General features: G+C 38.0%; 1 protein-coding gene across 2 annotated transcripts in view; it reads right to left on the bottom strand.

The window, feature by feature from the left end:
* The window catches only part of RPTOR (regulatory associated protein of MTOR complex 1), a 547756-nt gene that overhangs the window by 123188 nt on the left and 407666 nt on the right, over positions 1-16902 (bottom strand). For both annotated transcript variants that reach the window (XM_036753902.1, XM_036753901.1), the window contains exons 18-21: positions 16625-16742; positions 15324-15464; positions 14689-14847; positions 84-202 (exon numbers count right to left, since the gene is read on the bottom strand). In XM_036753902.1, coding sequence (XP_036609797.1) covers positions 84-202; positions 14689-14847; positions 15324-15464; positions 16625-16742 — 537 coding nt within the window. The remainder of the gene's footprint in view (positions 1-83; positions 203-14688; positions 14848-15323; positions 15465-16624; positions 16743-16902) is intronic.

Here is a 16902-nt window from a genome sequence, read left to right on the forward strand (position 1 = left end):
TCTCTTAATAAAACATATATACAAACATGAAGAACAGAATTCAAGACCTTTAATAAAAGTAATTCTGGGACCACCAGGCCTACCTTATAGGCGATGCTGTTGAGCACTTTCATAGCCAAATCTGAAACATCTGGATATGGGTCAGCAGCCAAATGTAGTAGGACTCTCCAAATTTGTGTGTAAACACTATTGAAGGAAACTCCTAATAAAAGGAAAAACAAAAAAAGAGAAATGTTGGAACCAGGTCACTTCTTGGTAGCTCCTCCTTTGATGTCTTTAGGAGAAGTAAGTTTCTTGCAAAACAATGCCAGAAGAAGTCAAGCAGTGACAAAAGAGTCTAAGTATTATGTTCTTAAACAGGGTTGGGGAATTAAGGAATCCTAATCAGCAACTGAGCTTAGTGTGAAATTGGCTGATGCAATCTATTTGTTGAACTTGGTATTTGATTTCTTAAGGAAAATTTAGGTTTTAAAAAGCAGGGAGAAAAATGGAAGGAAGAGCCTCATTTTACAAAACAGCTTAGTTTTTCTGAGGTCGGTAATGACAGGAATAATAATTTTACTCTATTTTATGGACAACTCATCTGATGTGGGTAATTCCATGGGTTAAAATTTGCTCTCTAGATCTCATTACTTTGCACACCTCAATACTTCAAATCCTCTCATATCTGTGTAGATTGTTTTTGTGAAGAAAAAAAGGATTTGCCTTGCTGAACTTAGTGAAACTGGCCCTTGGATAATAGATGTTTCTGAGCTTATACTTGAAGTCTTTTGGCATGATAAGATCAGCAAGAACTGATGCCTCCGTGGGAAGAGGTTTCAAAGATGCCCAGTTATTTCTGCTCCATGATAAGGTATAGGAATGAGATTTGATGGAAAACATTTTAGTTCATGATTTTAAAATACATTTGTGCCTCTTTATTTAACCCAACTTGTGTTATTAAGCACCTATTGTGTGGCAGATGCTATAGGAATGGAGAAAAGGAGTAGGAGACATGGTTACTGTCTTTAAGGGAAGCTTGTTGGAGAGAAAATATAGGGATCCATGAAAAATTAATATATATACAAGGCAATGCTATGATTAATCTTCAAAAGTGGTACAGATTACAAGGACACCAAGTGGGAGAAATCAACGTGCACTGGAGTTGGGAAGATTTAATTTCTCAGTAAATACTGGGTAGGATTTTAATAGGCTAAAAGAGGTAAGGGCAATTCTAGGAAGGGATAGCAATTCAAACAAAGAATGAAGCAGAAATGGATTTGGTCTATTCACAAGATAGTGATAAGTCCATCTTGCTGGAGCCAACTTCAAGAATAGATAATTTACCCTTGCTTCTGAAGCACATCACCTAACTTTGGAGCGAGGCAATTTACTTGCTGAAAATGAAGAGCTCTGCTCAGTATGAAAAGGATATTAAAATGAGACAAAAATGTGCCACATTAAATGAGTAGCTAATTAGCAAATTGCTAGTGAATCTTTCTGACACATTTGGTAGGTATTTAATAAGTGGTCTGACAGATAACGTTTACTTGAATGGATTCTATACCAGTTGTTCTCCAACTTAAAGACTATATACAACAATTTATAAACTCAATGATATTACCACTCTATTTTCAATTTTACTGCAATAATTTTTATGTACAAGGCAGGACAATAATAGAGTGAAATTGAACTTCAAAAATAAGAATAGCAGAACTTAAACAGGCAAATTAACATCGTCTTCATCCAAAGTAGAAAACCTGGAAAACTATGCATTTATTTCAATTATTCTTCACTGATCAAAACATTTTTGGATTTCCTTTTTTGCAGTTATCATTAGAGCTTGAAGCAAATCCCCGAGAGTGGAAAATCTCTGTCCTTTTGGAGTAGATTTGATGCTGTGAAACCATTACAAGTGATTTGAAAGCAAATATGGTGGCTAAGGTGGCAGGCTATTTGGGCCTGCCACCCCTCCCCAGGTCAATTAGCATTGTAGGGACAGATGTTTATACCTGGTATAGACTCTTAACCATCACTAATGTTCCTAGAGTTGATGTTAATTTAATCACTGAGAGGTTAAAAAAAAACCAAACCAAAACTCAATATTCATTTTAAGGCTGACATACATTACGATTTTGGTTGGTTATGTACCCTGCATTCAAATTTTCTCCCCAGTCTTATTATGTAAGTATGTTAACTAAGCAAAGCTCATTTTTCAGCACCGTAGCACAATTACAAATATGTAAGACACTTCAGAAGAAACAGATTTAACATAAATTTGGACTTTGATTATTGGAGAAATATTGAGGAACTTCACCCTAGTTTTAAGAAGACACTAAGTCATACTGAAATAAATCAACTCGAATAAATCACTGTATCATTTACTTTCCACCAGTCCTTTGATGTGGTCTTAGTTTGGGGGTAAAACGGGTAAGGTAGTTTGAAAAACAAGGAAAAGATGTGGAAATATCATCAGCCGCAAAGTTATCCAGATCAAAGAAGAACTTACATGAGAAAGAGAAAAATAACCTGTGAAAGCAGCCAAGAAACCCTGTTGGAAAATCCTCTAAAGTCCACATTTCTCTCTTAGCAGGGGGTCTCTTAATGTGTCTGGTTCAGTGATACAAGTTACATAAAAACCACCAGGAAACTGCTACATTGTGATTTCATTTAAAAAGGAAAGCGGAAGGTGGGTAGGAGGGAATCTACTTTTTAGATTCACCTTTTTACAATGTACAGAATGTACAGAAGGGGTAGGTTGGATGAATGGGAGTATATTTTCACCTACATATGTATGAAATATGGCAGCCAACCATCAAGAAAATAAAATCTAAAGGCTCAGTTATTTGATTCCTCTTCACTATGAGAACGTAAGGAGTGTTTTTAAAGGATATCTCAAACTCATTAGAAGTGGTGCTTCAAATCTTGTGCTCCCCTCCATTTCTTTTTTCTTTTTTTGGGTTGAAAATGAAAGTGTGGTTTATAGCTCTGATTCAGCTCAGTGATGCATCTGAAGCAGCATGTTGTAAGCCTGTATTGCTGTGACCCTGAAAATGCTGCAAGGAAAGGAACAGCCCATGTGCTAATATAGGAGAAGTGAAGAAAAGAATAAGAGATGGATAGAATTGTAAGACTGGGGGTTTAGATTAGATGATGCTATGATCCTTTCCAACTCTAGAACTGATCCTATGACTGGGTACATATGAATAAGCAAATTTAAAATGAGCACTATTAATGTAAATGATCAGTTTGAAAAGTATACTTTAAAAAAATTAATGAGCTGATGATGGGGGAGAGGTGATATAGTTTTATTAGCCATTGGAAGTTATTGACTTTTCTCGCAGAATATCCTGGCTTTCTTTATTGTGGCAGAGCTCATGATTCAATTCAGTTGCAATCATTAGCACAACATAGACGATTTTGATTTTTAAATCATTGTCCCTGTCTACGGTGATGGGCACAGCTGTTCATTATGATAGGATATAAATGGGGATAATGAGAAGGAACTAGTATCTTTATCTAATTTTTTTTTTGGCTACAACAGTCCCACTCCCCAGGTCAGTTATAGCAACTAACATGATTTAAAATATGGTGTTTCCAAAAGGAGACACAATTCACATAACACACAACAGAGCAGTAGCAACACAGATTGGGAGCTAGACATAACCAACTCTATCTATCCTAAAGAGGTGGCAGGCATTCATAAATGCTGCCTCGCATAAGAAAAAAAAAACCAAAACAAAACAGGAACAAAACACTTAAGACAGGAAACTGGGATGGAGATTTGAGCTGCTAGATGTCGAGAGAGCTTCTGTATCTGAAACCCCCAAGTGCTTTTAAAGTTCTGAAAACAGATTTCCATATCTAGACTGAAAGGGATAAAAGATCTACCAGATGGTTTTAAGGATTATATGAGAGCTACGGTCAGAAGTCTTTCAGCCAGCTGGATCTGGAACATATACTAGTGGCCACCTGTGAATTCAGGGAAGTGCAAGGGGCCTGTCTATTACCTTTGTGAAAAATGGAAGACTCAGTTTCAATGGGTGATAGATACCTATAAATCTATTTGGGAGGCAGTATGGTACAGTGGAATGAAAGCTGGGTTGATCAAGGATCTCAGTTCAAAACCTAACTCTGTCACTTACTATTGATTGACTTTGGGGAAGTCATATTCCCTATATGGGCATCAGTTTCTTACTCTATAACATGAAGGGTAAAGATTACATAATCTCTAAGGTCCTTTTCAGCTCTAAATGAATGATCCTAAGTGAGGAGCTTTTCAATTCCTCAAAAGAATTAGCAATAGCTATTTCCCTTTGAGACTGTGATCCCTTAGACTGGCATTTTTCTCTGCTTCAGTGAGGTAATCAGTGGTATGGTGGTCTCTTCTCCCACCTCAGGAGCAAGTAATGGAAAACTGTGGGGCTTGGCTTTGGCCCACTGCATTTGTGCTATCCCCTCCCACTTTCCAGGTTTTAGGGAATATATTACTTTCTTCCTCCTTTTCATAGAGTAATACCTACTTTACTCCAAACCAGTTCTTTGGGAGGAAGGGACGATACCTGACAGACTTTATTTTCCCTTACCATTTGCTGCCTGCTGTGAACTACTGTACCTCTTCAATACATAAAGGAATTAAATTGCTCACATGGGGAATAGAATGTCTTCTATTCTCTCTAATCATGGACAGCCAACGTGCCTCACATAATCTTTCCAGCAAAGATCTTCAGTCTCACAATGACACACTTAATGATGGCCCTTAATCATGGATTTTTGCTATAAAAACATAATTAATCTTGTGGCATCGGAAAACAATGTTGTTCATTTTCTCAGTACTCTTTTCCGACATGAAGAGATCAGATTAATGGGTTGTAAAAATTCCCTTCAAATATCCTGCAGTTCCTTCTACAGAAGTACTGGTTATATTCCTTCTTTGTGAATGAGCATCCCTCTTCCCCCAGAGGCTAGAAACCAACATCTTTTATAACCAGAGCAAAATAAGTCAGTAATTTAGAACTCACAATCATAGGTCCTCTAGAATTATAGAAAGGCTTGGCATTAACATAGCTTAGGGTATCTTCTTTTTAAAAGATTCCCCATGGAAGTTTGAGAAGAAAAAAAAGATGCCATCATCATGGGTTCAAACATTTATTCATGTTAATATTGATGTTAAAACAAGACAAGAAGACACCCAGCAAATGGAAGACTGACAGAAGGCTGATCTAGGTGGCATAAATGCTCAAGGAGAAGGAATGCCATCTGCAGTTTGTGACTATGGTGCTCCAAAAAGAAAGCATTTTTTTAAATTATTCAGGAATAAGATTACAGATATGGGAGTTCTAGAATTTCCCTGGTTCTGTTCTTTATGCACCTGCTCTTTCATGAGGAGAGTAGGAAAGGATGTGAATGGGGGCAGGAATAATGGGAAATGGTGGGCATTCAAACATGATTCCTACAGGATTTCAAAAAGATCATGGTCTGGAAACACTAACCAAAAATCTGTTTGATGGAAAAAAAACGGAGTTATAAGTTTAGGTTTCCTTTAAAAAGTCCTTCTGGGGAAAATATTTTCAGTAGTAAACTAAGCCCAATGGCTTATTCCAACTAATTTATTGTAAAATATGTTCATATAAATGCGTCATTTAAAATGGTATTAGACTTAATATAGTGTCATTTCATCTCACTTGTGTCCCACCATTTCCTGGACCATGTATTTTTGGGCAAGAATTCTTCTTCATGAACAGCATACCTGATTCTAATATTTTCATTCCTTAAACAAGTCCCTGGAAGTGGAATTAAACTGATTTGTTGGGATCCATTAGAGAAGGTAAGGAATCATTACCAATAAACATTTGGTGAGCACTTATTTATATGAAGGCATTGTGCTAGTCAATAGGGCTACATAAAAATATAAAATAGAGACTCTTCTCTTTATGAGCCTGAAATATAATTTGACCAAACAAGAAAGAATGAATAGACAACATATACTCAATGCCAAATGACTGACAGTAAGTGATAAATCAGTTCAGAGGAAGGAGAGAGAACATATCAGATTGGTCAGTCAGAAAAGGCTTCACAGAAGAAGCAAGAAGTGAAGTGGACCTTGAAGGATGAATAAAATATCAACAGATAAAAGAGGAAAAATATTTTATACAGAAAGAAAAATGATGTGGGTTCAGTGGACAGAGTAGATTAGTTTGATTGTAATGGTAAGACTGCCTAAGGGACTAAGACTAAATAAAATTGTAGGGGGCCAGACTGTGGAAGGTCGTAAATGCCAAGCTAAGAGCATTAGGCTATAATAAGCCACTGAAGTTTTTGGTGCAGAGAAGTGATGTGTGAAGTTGTGTTGTAGGAAGATTAATCTGGTAGTGTTGTATAGAAGAGATTTTGGGGGGAGGGGTTGCTAGACCAATGTGAAATGATAAGGGAATTAAGCATTAATTAATTAAGCATTGGGAATTGAAAGGATGGAATCACTTAGAACTGAAGCATCAAGGTGGGACACAGTGAATGGCTATGGAGAATGAAAGAGAGAAGAGTAAAAAAAATGACTGACAGTTCTGTGGCCTAGGGGACTGAGGGAACAGTGAATGGTGCTACTAATAGAAATAAGAAGCCTACCAAGAGGAACTAGTTTTGTTGCCGGTTGTGGGGAGGGGTGTGTGGTGAAGGAAGGAATGATGAGTTTGATGGGACATTCCAAGCTGCCAAGTTTTTGAAAACCTTTCTTAGCACATTCAGTGAACTAGGCTAAGGAGATTGCTATTCTTTGGTTGAAATGAAAAAAAAAAATTGACTTTAAACAGGCAAATGCTGAAGGTAATGGAATTCTGTCTAGGTTATGAATTTTAAACACTTATATAAGCACCGTCATTTACAGGTGGATATGAGCTCTATCTGATTGAATATGAATGAGGCAAGCTTTGGAGAATAGCTACTTTGTTTTCTTAAGTTTCCTTTCCTTATCTCTAGCTCATTTTGGGACATTTCCCACCAACTGTTCTAAAGCTTGTCTGAGCCACAGATAAAAGAGTAGTTTTCTCCAGCACAAATGCTCAAAGAATCAGATTCAGTGAGGAAAAAATGATCGGAGGTTTGAGTCTTAGCAAAGAGAGGAAAAAGTAAGGAATGGCTGTGGAAGAATAACTGATAGTGGTACAGCTTACTTAGTGAGGCAAAGAGAGGTTAAACTCTATCGCTTCTAGCTTTTTGTATTATCCTAATTTCTTCTCAGGTTAAAATCTCAAGTTTTACTTTTAGTATGACATTTTATTTTTGAATTAGTGGGGATGACCATGGAGTGACAGATTTATTTACACACTGGTCTTATTCCTTTATTTTCGTCCCTTGTAGGAGAGCTCTTTCCCATCTGAATTGTTACTATGGCCAAATAACTCTCCAATTTGTGCATCATACACAAAGGCGTGTCATTCCAGAAGGTTGGTATCTCCACAGAACACTATGGACTTCAACCTTACAGCAATCTTCAGGCTCTGTAGCTTGTGGTTTAGTTTTCTACAGGACAGAGTCATAGCATCTCCCTGAGCAGTGATTAGTTCTTTTCCCTACTTAGTACCAGAAAAGGCATTAGGTAGACGTTTATAAATTAGCTCTGATGTCATGGATTCAGGGCAGGTCAGAATTGGATAGTATTTGTTACAAGGTGCTTAGGAAATCAATGGATGAACAGTCATGGGTATCAGGTTGTTTTTTTTTTTTTTTCAAAGAGAACAGGTTGGGGATAATGGATGTAACAGGATTTACTACCATGTGTTTGACACAGATTGTATTGCAGTCTTGTAGGTTAGATATTTGTTCCATTAAATATCTACATGAATTTGCATGGAGATTCAGCTGAAAAACTGTATCAGTACAGATGAATAAGTTTAAAATCTGAACTGGAATACAAAGGATGCAAAAATAGTCTTCCAATCTTCCTTCTTCAGCAGGGAGTTTAATTTACTGATTCAATGCTGACTAGGAGAAGGCAGAAGGCTTCAACAAATATTTCCAAATAAATGTTTGCCGGTCCCCATACAAAGAGGGCTCCAGTGCCTAAAAAGGAGACTCAAGTCTTTTACTAATGGCTATGTATGGGAAAGCTGTTGGGCTGGGTTAGGAGAATTTCCACCTTTTCATTTTAAATATGCAGAAAATATGATCCTTGGATATCTGTTAATGGTCATAGAATGGGACAGTAGCCAGGTCAATCACTGAACCTCTCAGTGAACCAGGCAATTCTCTAGTACTCATAGTTCTTGAATAAGTGACAATCTGCTTTGGTAGAGGGAGTTTCCTCATTGAGAATTTCTGATACCAATGAAATCAAAGGTCTGGAACCACGTAGCACTCTTTAAAAAAGGCTGGGTGACTGAGTCCAGTGTTTAAGATCAAGATATAGAAATAATTACTAGTAGTGCAGAAATAATTATTAGCAGTGGCAAGGAAAGCACAGGCTCAATCTCTTAGGTCCTATACCCATAGAGAAGGAGGATTGTTTGCATGAAACAATCAATGGTGGTAGAGTAGAAAGAACAGCAGACTAGACTTGGATTGAGAAAACTATGGTTTGAGTCCTGACTCCAACACTAGTTGTGTGACTTTGGTCAAATTAATAGGTTTACAGAATTTTAAGCAGGGAGGGGGCTCTGCAGATAATCTATTCCTACCCAATGTTCTGACTTGTCTTTCCAGTCAGACCAAAAGCTGACCTTCTACGTAAACGGACTTTAGAATTAGGGGCTAGCCTGGCTGTGACCTATAGCTAGGAACTTCTGGATAGGGAAGTACTATAATGTAGACTTACAAAACACGGTTCTCTGATTTTTTTAACTATAAATGGAATTTCAGGTACATTATGTATTAAAAAGGCTTTAATTGGCTAGAAAAGGAATGAGGATACACAAATACATGACAAATGGTCACTCAACATTTGCTAGTGGACCTCTGAGGAAAAGACCAGCACCTCTGGAGGCAGTTCAACCCATCTTTGGACAGATCTAATACTTAGACTCCGATGACTAGAAACTCATGAAACTTTCCTTTTTTCAGGGATACTGTTTTGCCTCTGATTTCTCTACTTTTCAAGCATATTTTGACTGATACTGAATTGTTAATTTTCATCTTTTTACTTCTTGGTCTCTTTGTATCCTCTTTACCTTTTACTTTTCGACTTTTTATTTCAATTGCTGATGTCTTCTTTCAATGTCTTACTAGACATTACTAGATATTCAATAGCTCTCTCAAGTTGCTTCTGCCATGGTGGGGTTTAACATCCTTCCTAAGGAGTATTACTTGATAGCTCTATCTTTTCTCCTATGGTTCTCCATGGCAACAGCTCTATAGACTATTATGTGAAGGATCTGAAATGATTTAATGCTTTCTGTCAAGTACTGTGGGAGAATGTGTTTGTGCATGATGATAACAACAGATACCAACTTTTAAAAATAACTATTTTGGTAAAATCAGTTGGCTAAGTATGTCCATTTCCTTTGCAAAATTATTGGAAATAGTGTTGCTATTCTGATCATGAACTTTACTATTAGGTATAATTTCTGGAGTTTGAATTAATGGAAAGTTTTGCATAACTTCAGCGTCTTCATCTTCTTCCCCTTCAGATTTTAAAGTCTCTTTAGTGTTATCTCTCATTTTGTCTAAGCTAGGGTTAGGGATGAAGCTGTTTCTTATGAGTGATTTGTGCTGGTCAGTAATAGGCTCCTGTGACTTGGAGCTGAGTGGACTATGGATAGAAAGCAATTTGAAGACCTTGCCCATAACTGGTGAAATGTTTCCATTTTGATATGATATAGTTCTAGCACATAAGTATTAATTTTTTCAGTCTATTTCATATATACGTGGTTTCACTTCAGTGGTCAGAATCATCAGAACCAAATCATTTCTATCAGGTGGGGTATTGGTGTTTCAGATTTGTTCCAATCTATCTTCACTTCTGGTGGGATCAGAACACAAAGGAGCATTTTCCACTTTAGAATCTGCTGGGTCAAGCTCACCATCATGGCTGCTTTGACCACTACAACCCTATGCCACCTTATCTATTTCTTAGACTCACCAAAGCAATTTCATCACATAATGAATGGGATGCTAACCTAGATGATATCACTAGAACCTAAGTGGTCAGAATTTCAGGATTACTGTCAGGCCTTCAAAGCTACAGTAACAGCTTCAGGACATTTAGAGTTCTCACTGGAAATCATCCTGGCTAGTAACACTTTACTGGCCACTGCCCATTCCTTTGCTGATTTATAACTTGGATGATGGGCTATATTTTGAGGGGGCTGTCAATGTTAGTATTATTATCTTGTTGTCGTCTTTTGTAATGGGACATGGACATGGTTCTGAGACAAGGCATTTGCAGAAATGGATAAAATAAATTCTTTTCGTAGTTTAATAGAAGTATTATAAGTATATCTTTTGAAGGTTTGCTGAAAACATATATATCATGATGCCCGTTGTAGACTAGACAACATATATTATTCACTTCTCTTCCTCTTTCCACATGAATTTGATTTCTTTGTCTAGGTCTCTATATTTTGAAAACTTTTTGTTTCATGTAGCTTAGAGATGCTGAGTATTTGGTATAGTGACATCTTATAACAATATTGTTCTTTTATGGATCAGTATCATGTCTAGACAATCGTGGGCTATAGTGTGACCTGTGATTATGGTCTAATTCCAGTACGGTTCATTGCTTGATGTGTCCAGAATATTTTTGGTGTCAGTATTTATACTATGGAGACTTGTTATCTATCAGTCAATGAAAGATTTTGAATTTCTGACTTACAGGTGCTATTATGTGCTGCAGAATTTCTACCATTTCATTAAATAATCTGAATTCCTCAAAAAAGGTATTATAAACTTCTCTTCTTAAGCTTCTTACATCTTCTCCTTTTCCTTCTCTCTAAGCTGAGAAAAATGAAGCCATAAGACATGAGCTGTGCTTCTCCCTTTTTCTCCACCTAAAAACTCATTGACATCATACCCCACAACTCTCCTCCTGTCTATTGGTCTCTTGACAGTGAGGTCAATTTTTCTTTGCTAATACCAAATCCTCTATATAGACCCTTGATTACATATCCTTTTAACTTCTCTATAAGATTCATATCCTTTATTTTTAACTTTTTCCCATCTATTAGTTCTTTCCCTACTATCTTCAAATGTGTTCATTTCTTCTATCTTACATAACTGGTGAAATCCGTTTCCATTTTGATGTGATGTAGTTCTAGCACATAATGAAAGTATTAATTTTTTCAGTCTATTTCATACATACGTGGTTTTACTTTAGTGGTCAGAATCATGAGAATCAAACCATTTCTATCATATCATACCATATCTATCTCCTCTAACTCACTCTGCAATTCTTTGTAATCTGTCTTCCTCTCATATTACTCAACTGAAAATTCTTCTCTAAAAGTTACATGTGAGCTCTTAATCGAAAGCTCTGACAATCTTTTCTTAGTCCTCATCCTTCTTCACCTCTCTGCTACATTTGACACAGTTGACCAGGCTTTCTTCCTGAATGCTCTCTCCTCTTGGTGCCTCATAACACTACTCTTTCCTGCCTGTCCAACTCCTCCATGAGTTCTTTTTGTTGGCTCATTATCTTTCTAACTGTGTCTGCTCTTCCTGGGCCCTCTTCCATTCTCCCTCATTCATACTTGGTATCTCTATTACCATGGGTTGCCATGGGTTTAATGATCATCTCTTTGCAGATAACTCCAGGGCAGCTAGGTGATGCAGTGAATAGAGTGTGGAGCCTGGAGTTAGGAAGACACGAGTTCAAATGCAGCCTTAGACACTTACTAGCTGTGTGACTGTGGGCAAATCACTTGACCCTGTTTGTCTCAGTTTCCTCATTTGTAAAACAAGCTGGAGAAGGAAGTGGCAAACCACTCCAATTTCTTTGCCAAGGAAACCCCAAATGGGGTCACAAAGAGTTGCACACAATTGAAAAACAATAAGAAATCTATACAGATTACTCCTAGATCTGTATATTCAGGGCTCCTCTCCTTTGGGCCTGAGTGTTGCATCAGCATGCTTACTGGACATTTTAAAGTGGATATCCCAGAAACAACTCAAAATCAACATGACCAAAACAGAATTGATTGTCTCCCTCTCTCCCCACCACCGCCCCAAAATTCCTTCTCTTCCAATTTCTCTACTTCAATGAGAGGTAACATTCTTCTTTTAGTCTCTCAGGTTTATGACTTTGGCATTGTCCTCAAATCTTCTCTTTTTCTCAGTAGACATATCTGATTGGTTACCAAATCTTGTTATGTTTCATTCCACAAAATCTCTTGTGTCTGACCCCTTTTCTCTACTCAAAACAGTGACCACTATTGTTCAGACCCTAATTACCTTTTATCTAGATCAGTGGTTGTCAGCTGGAAAACCTCTTTACACTCTGAGGACTCCTCAAAGGGCTTTTGTTTAGGTGGGCTGCAGCTAACAACATTTACCATGCTAACATCATTATGAAATGAATTAGCATAATTAAGAAAATAGTTTTGCCTCATAGACCCACCTGCTCCAAAAGAATCCTGGGGACTCATATGGGTCCCCAGATCACACATTGAGAACTGCTGACCTAGTGACTCCTAATTCATGTTTCTATCTTGTCTTTTCCATTACAGCTTACCCTCTACAAAGCTACAGAAATGATTTTCCTTAAATGCAGATCTGACCATAAGAGTTCCTTACTCATTACTCTCCAGTGACTCCCAATTGATTTTAGGATAACAACAGAATCACAGAATTTGAGAGATGGAAGGTACTTCAGTGGCCATCTAGTACAGTCCCAAGATGGAATCCTCACTGTAACATACCTGACAAGTGGTCATCAAGTCTCTACCTGAAGACTCCCAAGGAGGGGGAACCCATCACCTTTAAAGGAATGGTATTCCACTTTTGGACAACAATAACTGTTAGGAAGTTTTTCCTACTATAAATCCTAAATTGGACTCTTTACAACCCTGGACCTATTGCTCTCATTTGTTGCCAAAAAACACAATTCCAATAACTTATCTATATGACATTCCTCTAAAGAGCTACAATGTCCTCCCCGAATCTTTTTGTCACTAGGCTAAACATGTCCAGTTCCTTTAACTGCTTCTCATGTGATGGACTCAAGGCCCTTCCCCCATCTTGTTTTCTTCCTCTGGACATTCTCCAGCTTATCAGCGTTCGTAAGCTATGGTGGCCATAACTGAACACAATGCTCCAGAGGAGTTCTGGACACAGTAGGGCACACCCGATCTCCTCTCTGTGCCTGGAAGCTAGGCCTCTCTTCATGTCTGGCTGTTTTTGGCTGTCACGTCACACCGCTGACTCATATTGAGCTTGTGATCTACTAAAAGCCCAAGATCCCTTTCAGAACAATTGCTGCACACCTGTGTCTCCCTTAGCTTGTACTTGAGAAATGGATTTTTTGTACCTAAGTGCAAATCCACATGATTTCCCATTGAATTTCATTCAGCTTGATGACCAAGCTATCAAGATCCTTATGGATGCTGACTGTCATTTAGTATAACAGCTATTCCTTTCACTTAAAATAAATTTCTCTGTTTAGTTTTTACAACCCTTCATAATCTAGCCTTGCTCTAACTTATTTTTTGCATCTCACTGTATTTTATTCCTCCCTCCATATTGAGACCCCTTCAAACATTGGCCTTTTTTTCTGTTTCTCAAAGAGGATATAAAATCTCATTTCTCTATGCCTCCGGACTGGCTGCCTCCCATGCCTAGAATGCTCTCCCTTCTCATCTCTGCCTCCTGGCCTATCCCGTTCACTTCAAATCTCAACTAAAATTCCACCTTCTACAAGATACCTTTCCTAGGCCTCCTTAACCTTAGTGCCTTCCTTCTGAGATCAATTTAAATTTATCCTGCACGTATCTTATTTGTTTAAGTTGTCTGCATGTTGTCTCCCCCATTAGACTGGGAGCTCCTTGACAGCTGAGATTGTTTTTTTTTTTTTTTGTATCCCCAGTGCTTAGCACAGTGCCTAGCACAGCACAGATGATGAATAAAAGAATGCGGTTGAATTGCTATCTAAATGAGGATGTTTTCTCTTGGACTGAGTATATGATAATACAATTCTTAGAGGCAATAATGTGGAACATAATAAAACTCAGCATTTCAAAAATTCTCAAGCAGAGCATCAAGGATTGGAAAAAAGGCTTCTAACTTCTGTGACTTAGCTCACCTCAAACAGTTCACATGCTATGTAAAAGGAAGATGGAAAATGTCAGTAGCTTCTGCAAACTAAAATTCTTACATGCTCATCCATCCTGCTCCTCCTTGAAATCATATGCTCAACTATAGATGTAAGGGAGCAGGGAGGAAAGCATCTTTACAAAAAAAGGGGTTTAAGTATATATGGAATAAGTATTAAGAGAAAAAAATAAAAGGTAGTTAAGGAGAGGGCAATTAAGCATATTGTCCGTTTCAACTCTTGATTACTTCCACATAATGCTTGCTCATTTCTCTAAAGTGAGAGAATCTGAGGAACTGATTTATTCAGCTGATAAATTAATGTGGAAATGCTGTGGAAAAGTTTGGTTTTACTCTACAGAGATTATCTTCATGAGAGTAGGAAAGCACAAAGAATCAAGTTGAGGAAGAGTCACAGAATCACAAATCTCAGAAACGGAAGTGCTCTCAAGAGAAGAAAGAAAACATGGCGCCTACCTATGAGCGAGTTCAGTGAGGAGTAAGAGCTGACTCTTCTCATCTTATCGATTGTCTCAAATGAAAGGATGTACTCTTCGTTTTCAGGGCTACCCAAGGTGCTGCTTGCACTGCTACTGGTGCTGAGATTGCCTGGGGAAAATGCAACAGAGCTCCCAGCTGTTCAGAAGCAAGGGAGGAGAGAAGGAGAAAAGGTTAAGCATTATTTTCTGGTCACCAATCACTTGGCCTTACACAAGTACAATGCACACACACACACGCGCGCGCGCGCACGGAGGTTATGCTTCTTTTGAAAAGAAATATACTCCCAATAAACACTGTATATACATAATGTCTACTAATTATAAGTCAGAAGGTATGGATTATCCACTGGTGACTAAAACGTGTCATCAAGATGGATTTGTCTGATTGCTGTACACATAGGTCATTCCAGAGGTTAACTATAATTACTCTGGAAAAAGCCCACAGCCAATAACAGGTAGGGAGATAATGTGTATGCGAGCAGCTGGCTAATAAAAATGTTAGCAGATGGCATTTCATGGCATAAGTATACCAGTAGAGAAGGTGAATAGGAAGGACTGTATATAGAAAAAGTAGTAAACCCCCTTTCAACACAGAAAATTCTAGTGTCTTACATTCTTCTGTCAAGCTCAGATTCTGCAGTGATTTGTTCAAACTTCTTGCTGTGGTAACTGCTCTAATATTTCCATAAGAGCTGACTGAGCGAAGTCTAGGTGTACATGGACCATCTCGCACAGGTGTCAAACTTCCCCCCTCTAGTTGGAAAGAAGAAAAAAAACACACAGGAGGAAAAAGGGTAAATTGCAGAGAAGTACATTATCCAACCGGTCAAATGTACTAAGGATGCTTAGGTGGCAATAATTGTGGAGACAAACGATTCCAGCAGCAATGTCTATCACTGCTAGACTCAAGTGTGGGAAGTATCTCATATTTTTGCAATGTACTTTAACAAAGCAAAAGAGCTCAATGATTAAGAATGATAAAAATTGAAAAAAACTGAGAAAAAAATACAAATTTTGTAGCTTGGAGAGGGGTATATCATCCTAATCTAATTAGAGTTGGCCATAATTATTTCTGGGATGAACAACCTCTAAGGAAACAGTATGTGATAGGAAGTGCTGTTAATGATCTATGTAGAGGTTCGTTTCTTTCTGAATCAATCCTTCAACCATGACCCAGCATGGTGTGCAGCCCTGGTGTCCTGGCTGGTTTTCAAGTCTGCTAGTTGTAATCTGCCGCTCTAAATTTCACTGTCTGTTTCCACTGGACAAGTTTATTCGTCTTCTGCTTCTCAGAGTTACTAAACACAATGGTTCTGGGAGAAAACAGCTCATCATCCTGACTGCAGACAGAGGTGGATTTTAGAAAGAAGGGCAGTTCTACCTGTCCTTTGAGATCCTTTTAAAGATGAAATGTAAATGTTAAAGATGACTACAATTTGCAGCTAAAAGGACAAATAGAGGGAAAAGATAGCTTTCTAACATGATTCACAGCTACAGACAAAGGCATGATTAAATCACTCATCACAGGGAGAGTTCAATTTTCTCTTCCTCAAGTTTCTGTTGTAGCAGTTGTTATCCTTAGAGATTTTTCACCATATGCAATTTCCAAAATGACATTAAATAAGGAAAAATAAGCGGGTCAGTGGCAATTCCTTTTTCTTCCCTAAATGAAGCCAAACACATGAGAACAAGGAGAAGAAAGAAAATAGCCTACGGAACAGCTGGTGAATATTCAAAGCTAGACAAATTACCAAAAAGCCTGTGAACACACCATTCTCCTGAAGTAGGGGTTAGTAAAATCAAACCACCCATGAGAAGGTAGCTTTTTTGTAGACTACGGTTATTGTTTCAGAATAACCATGGTTCTGGGCAGGTCACAGTTTTTCAGAGTTACACAAAGGGTGAAGATGTACCTGTGGCAGCCGGAGAAGGCAGAGGGTAGTTCTTTTCTTCTTCGATGAACTGCAAGGCTACTGTGCAAAAATTGCTCTCATACTGAACCACAAGATGACTCAGAGCTACCACCAGTTCCTGAAGAGAGGAAGAAGGAAAAATTACACTTATCTGTAGCTTAAATGACTGGCTTGGAAGGAACTCCCATTGTGGAAAACCAGCCTAATTTAGCCAATAGACTAGGGTAGCTACTTGACCTCAGGAAGCCAAGGAACTACCTAGAAACGAAGTCAGAATT

The sequence above is a fragment of the Trichosurus vulpecula genome, chromosome 4, assembly GCF_011100635.1.
Source record: "Trichosurus vulpecula isolate mTriVul1 chromosome 4, mTriVul1.pri, whole genome shotgun sequence".
Taxonomy (NCBI): domain Eukaryota; kingdom Metazoa; phylum Chordata; class Mammalia; order Diprotodontia; family Phalangeridae; genus Trichosurus; species Trichosurus vulpecula.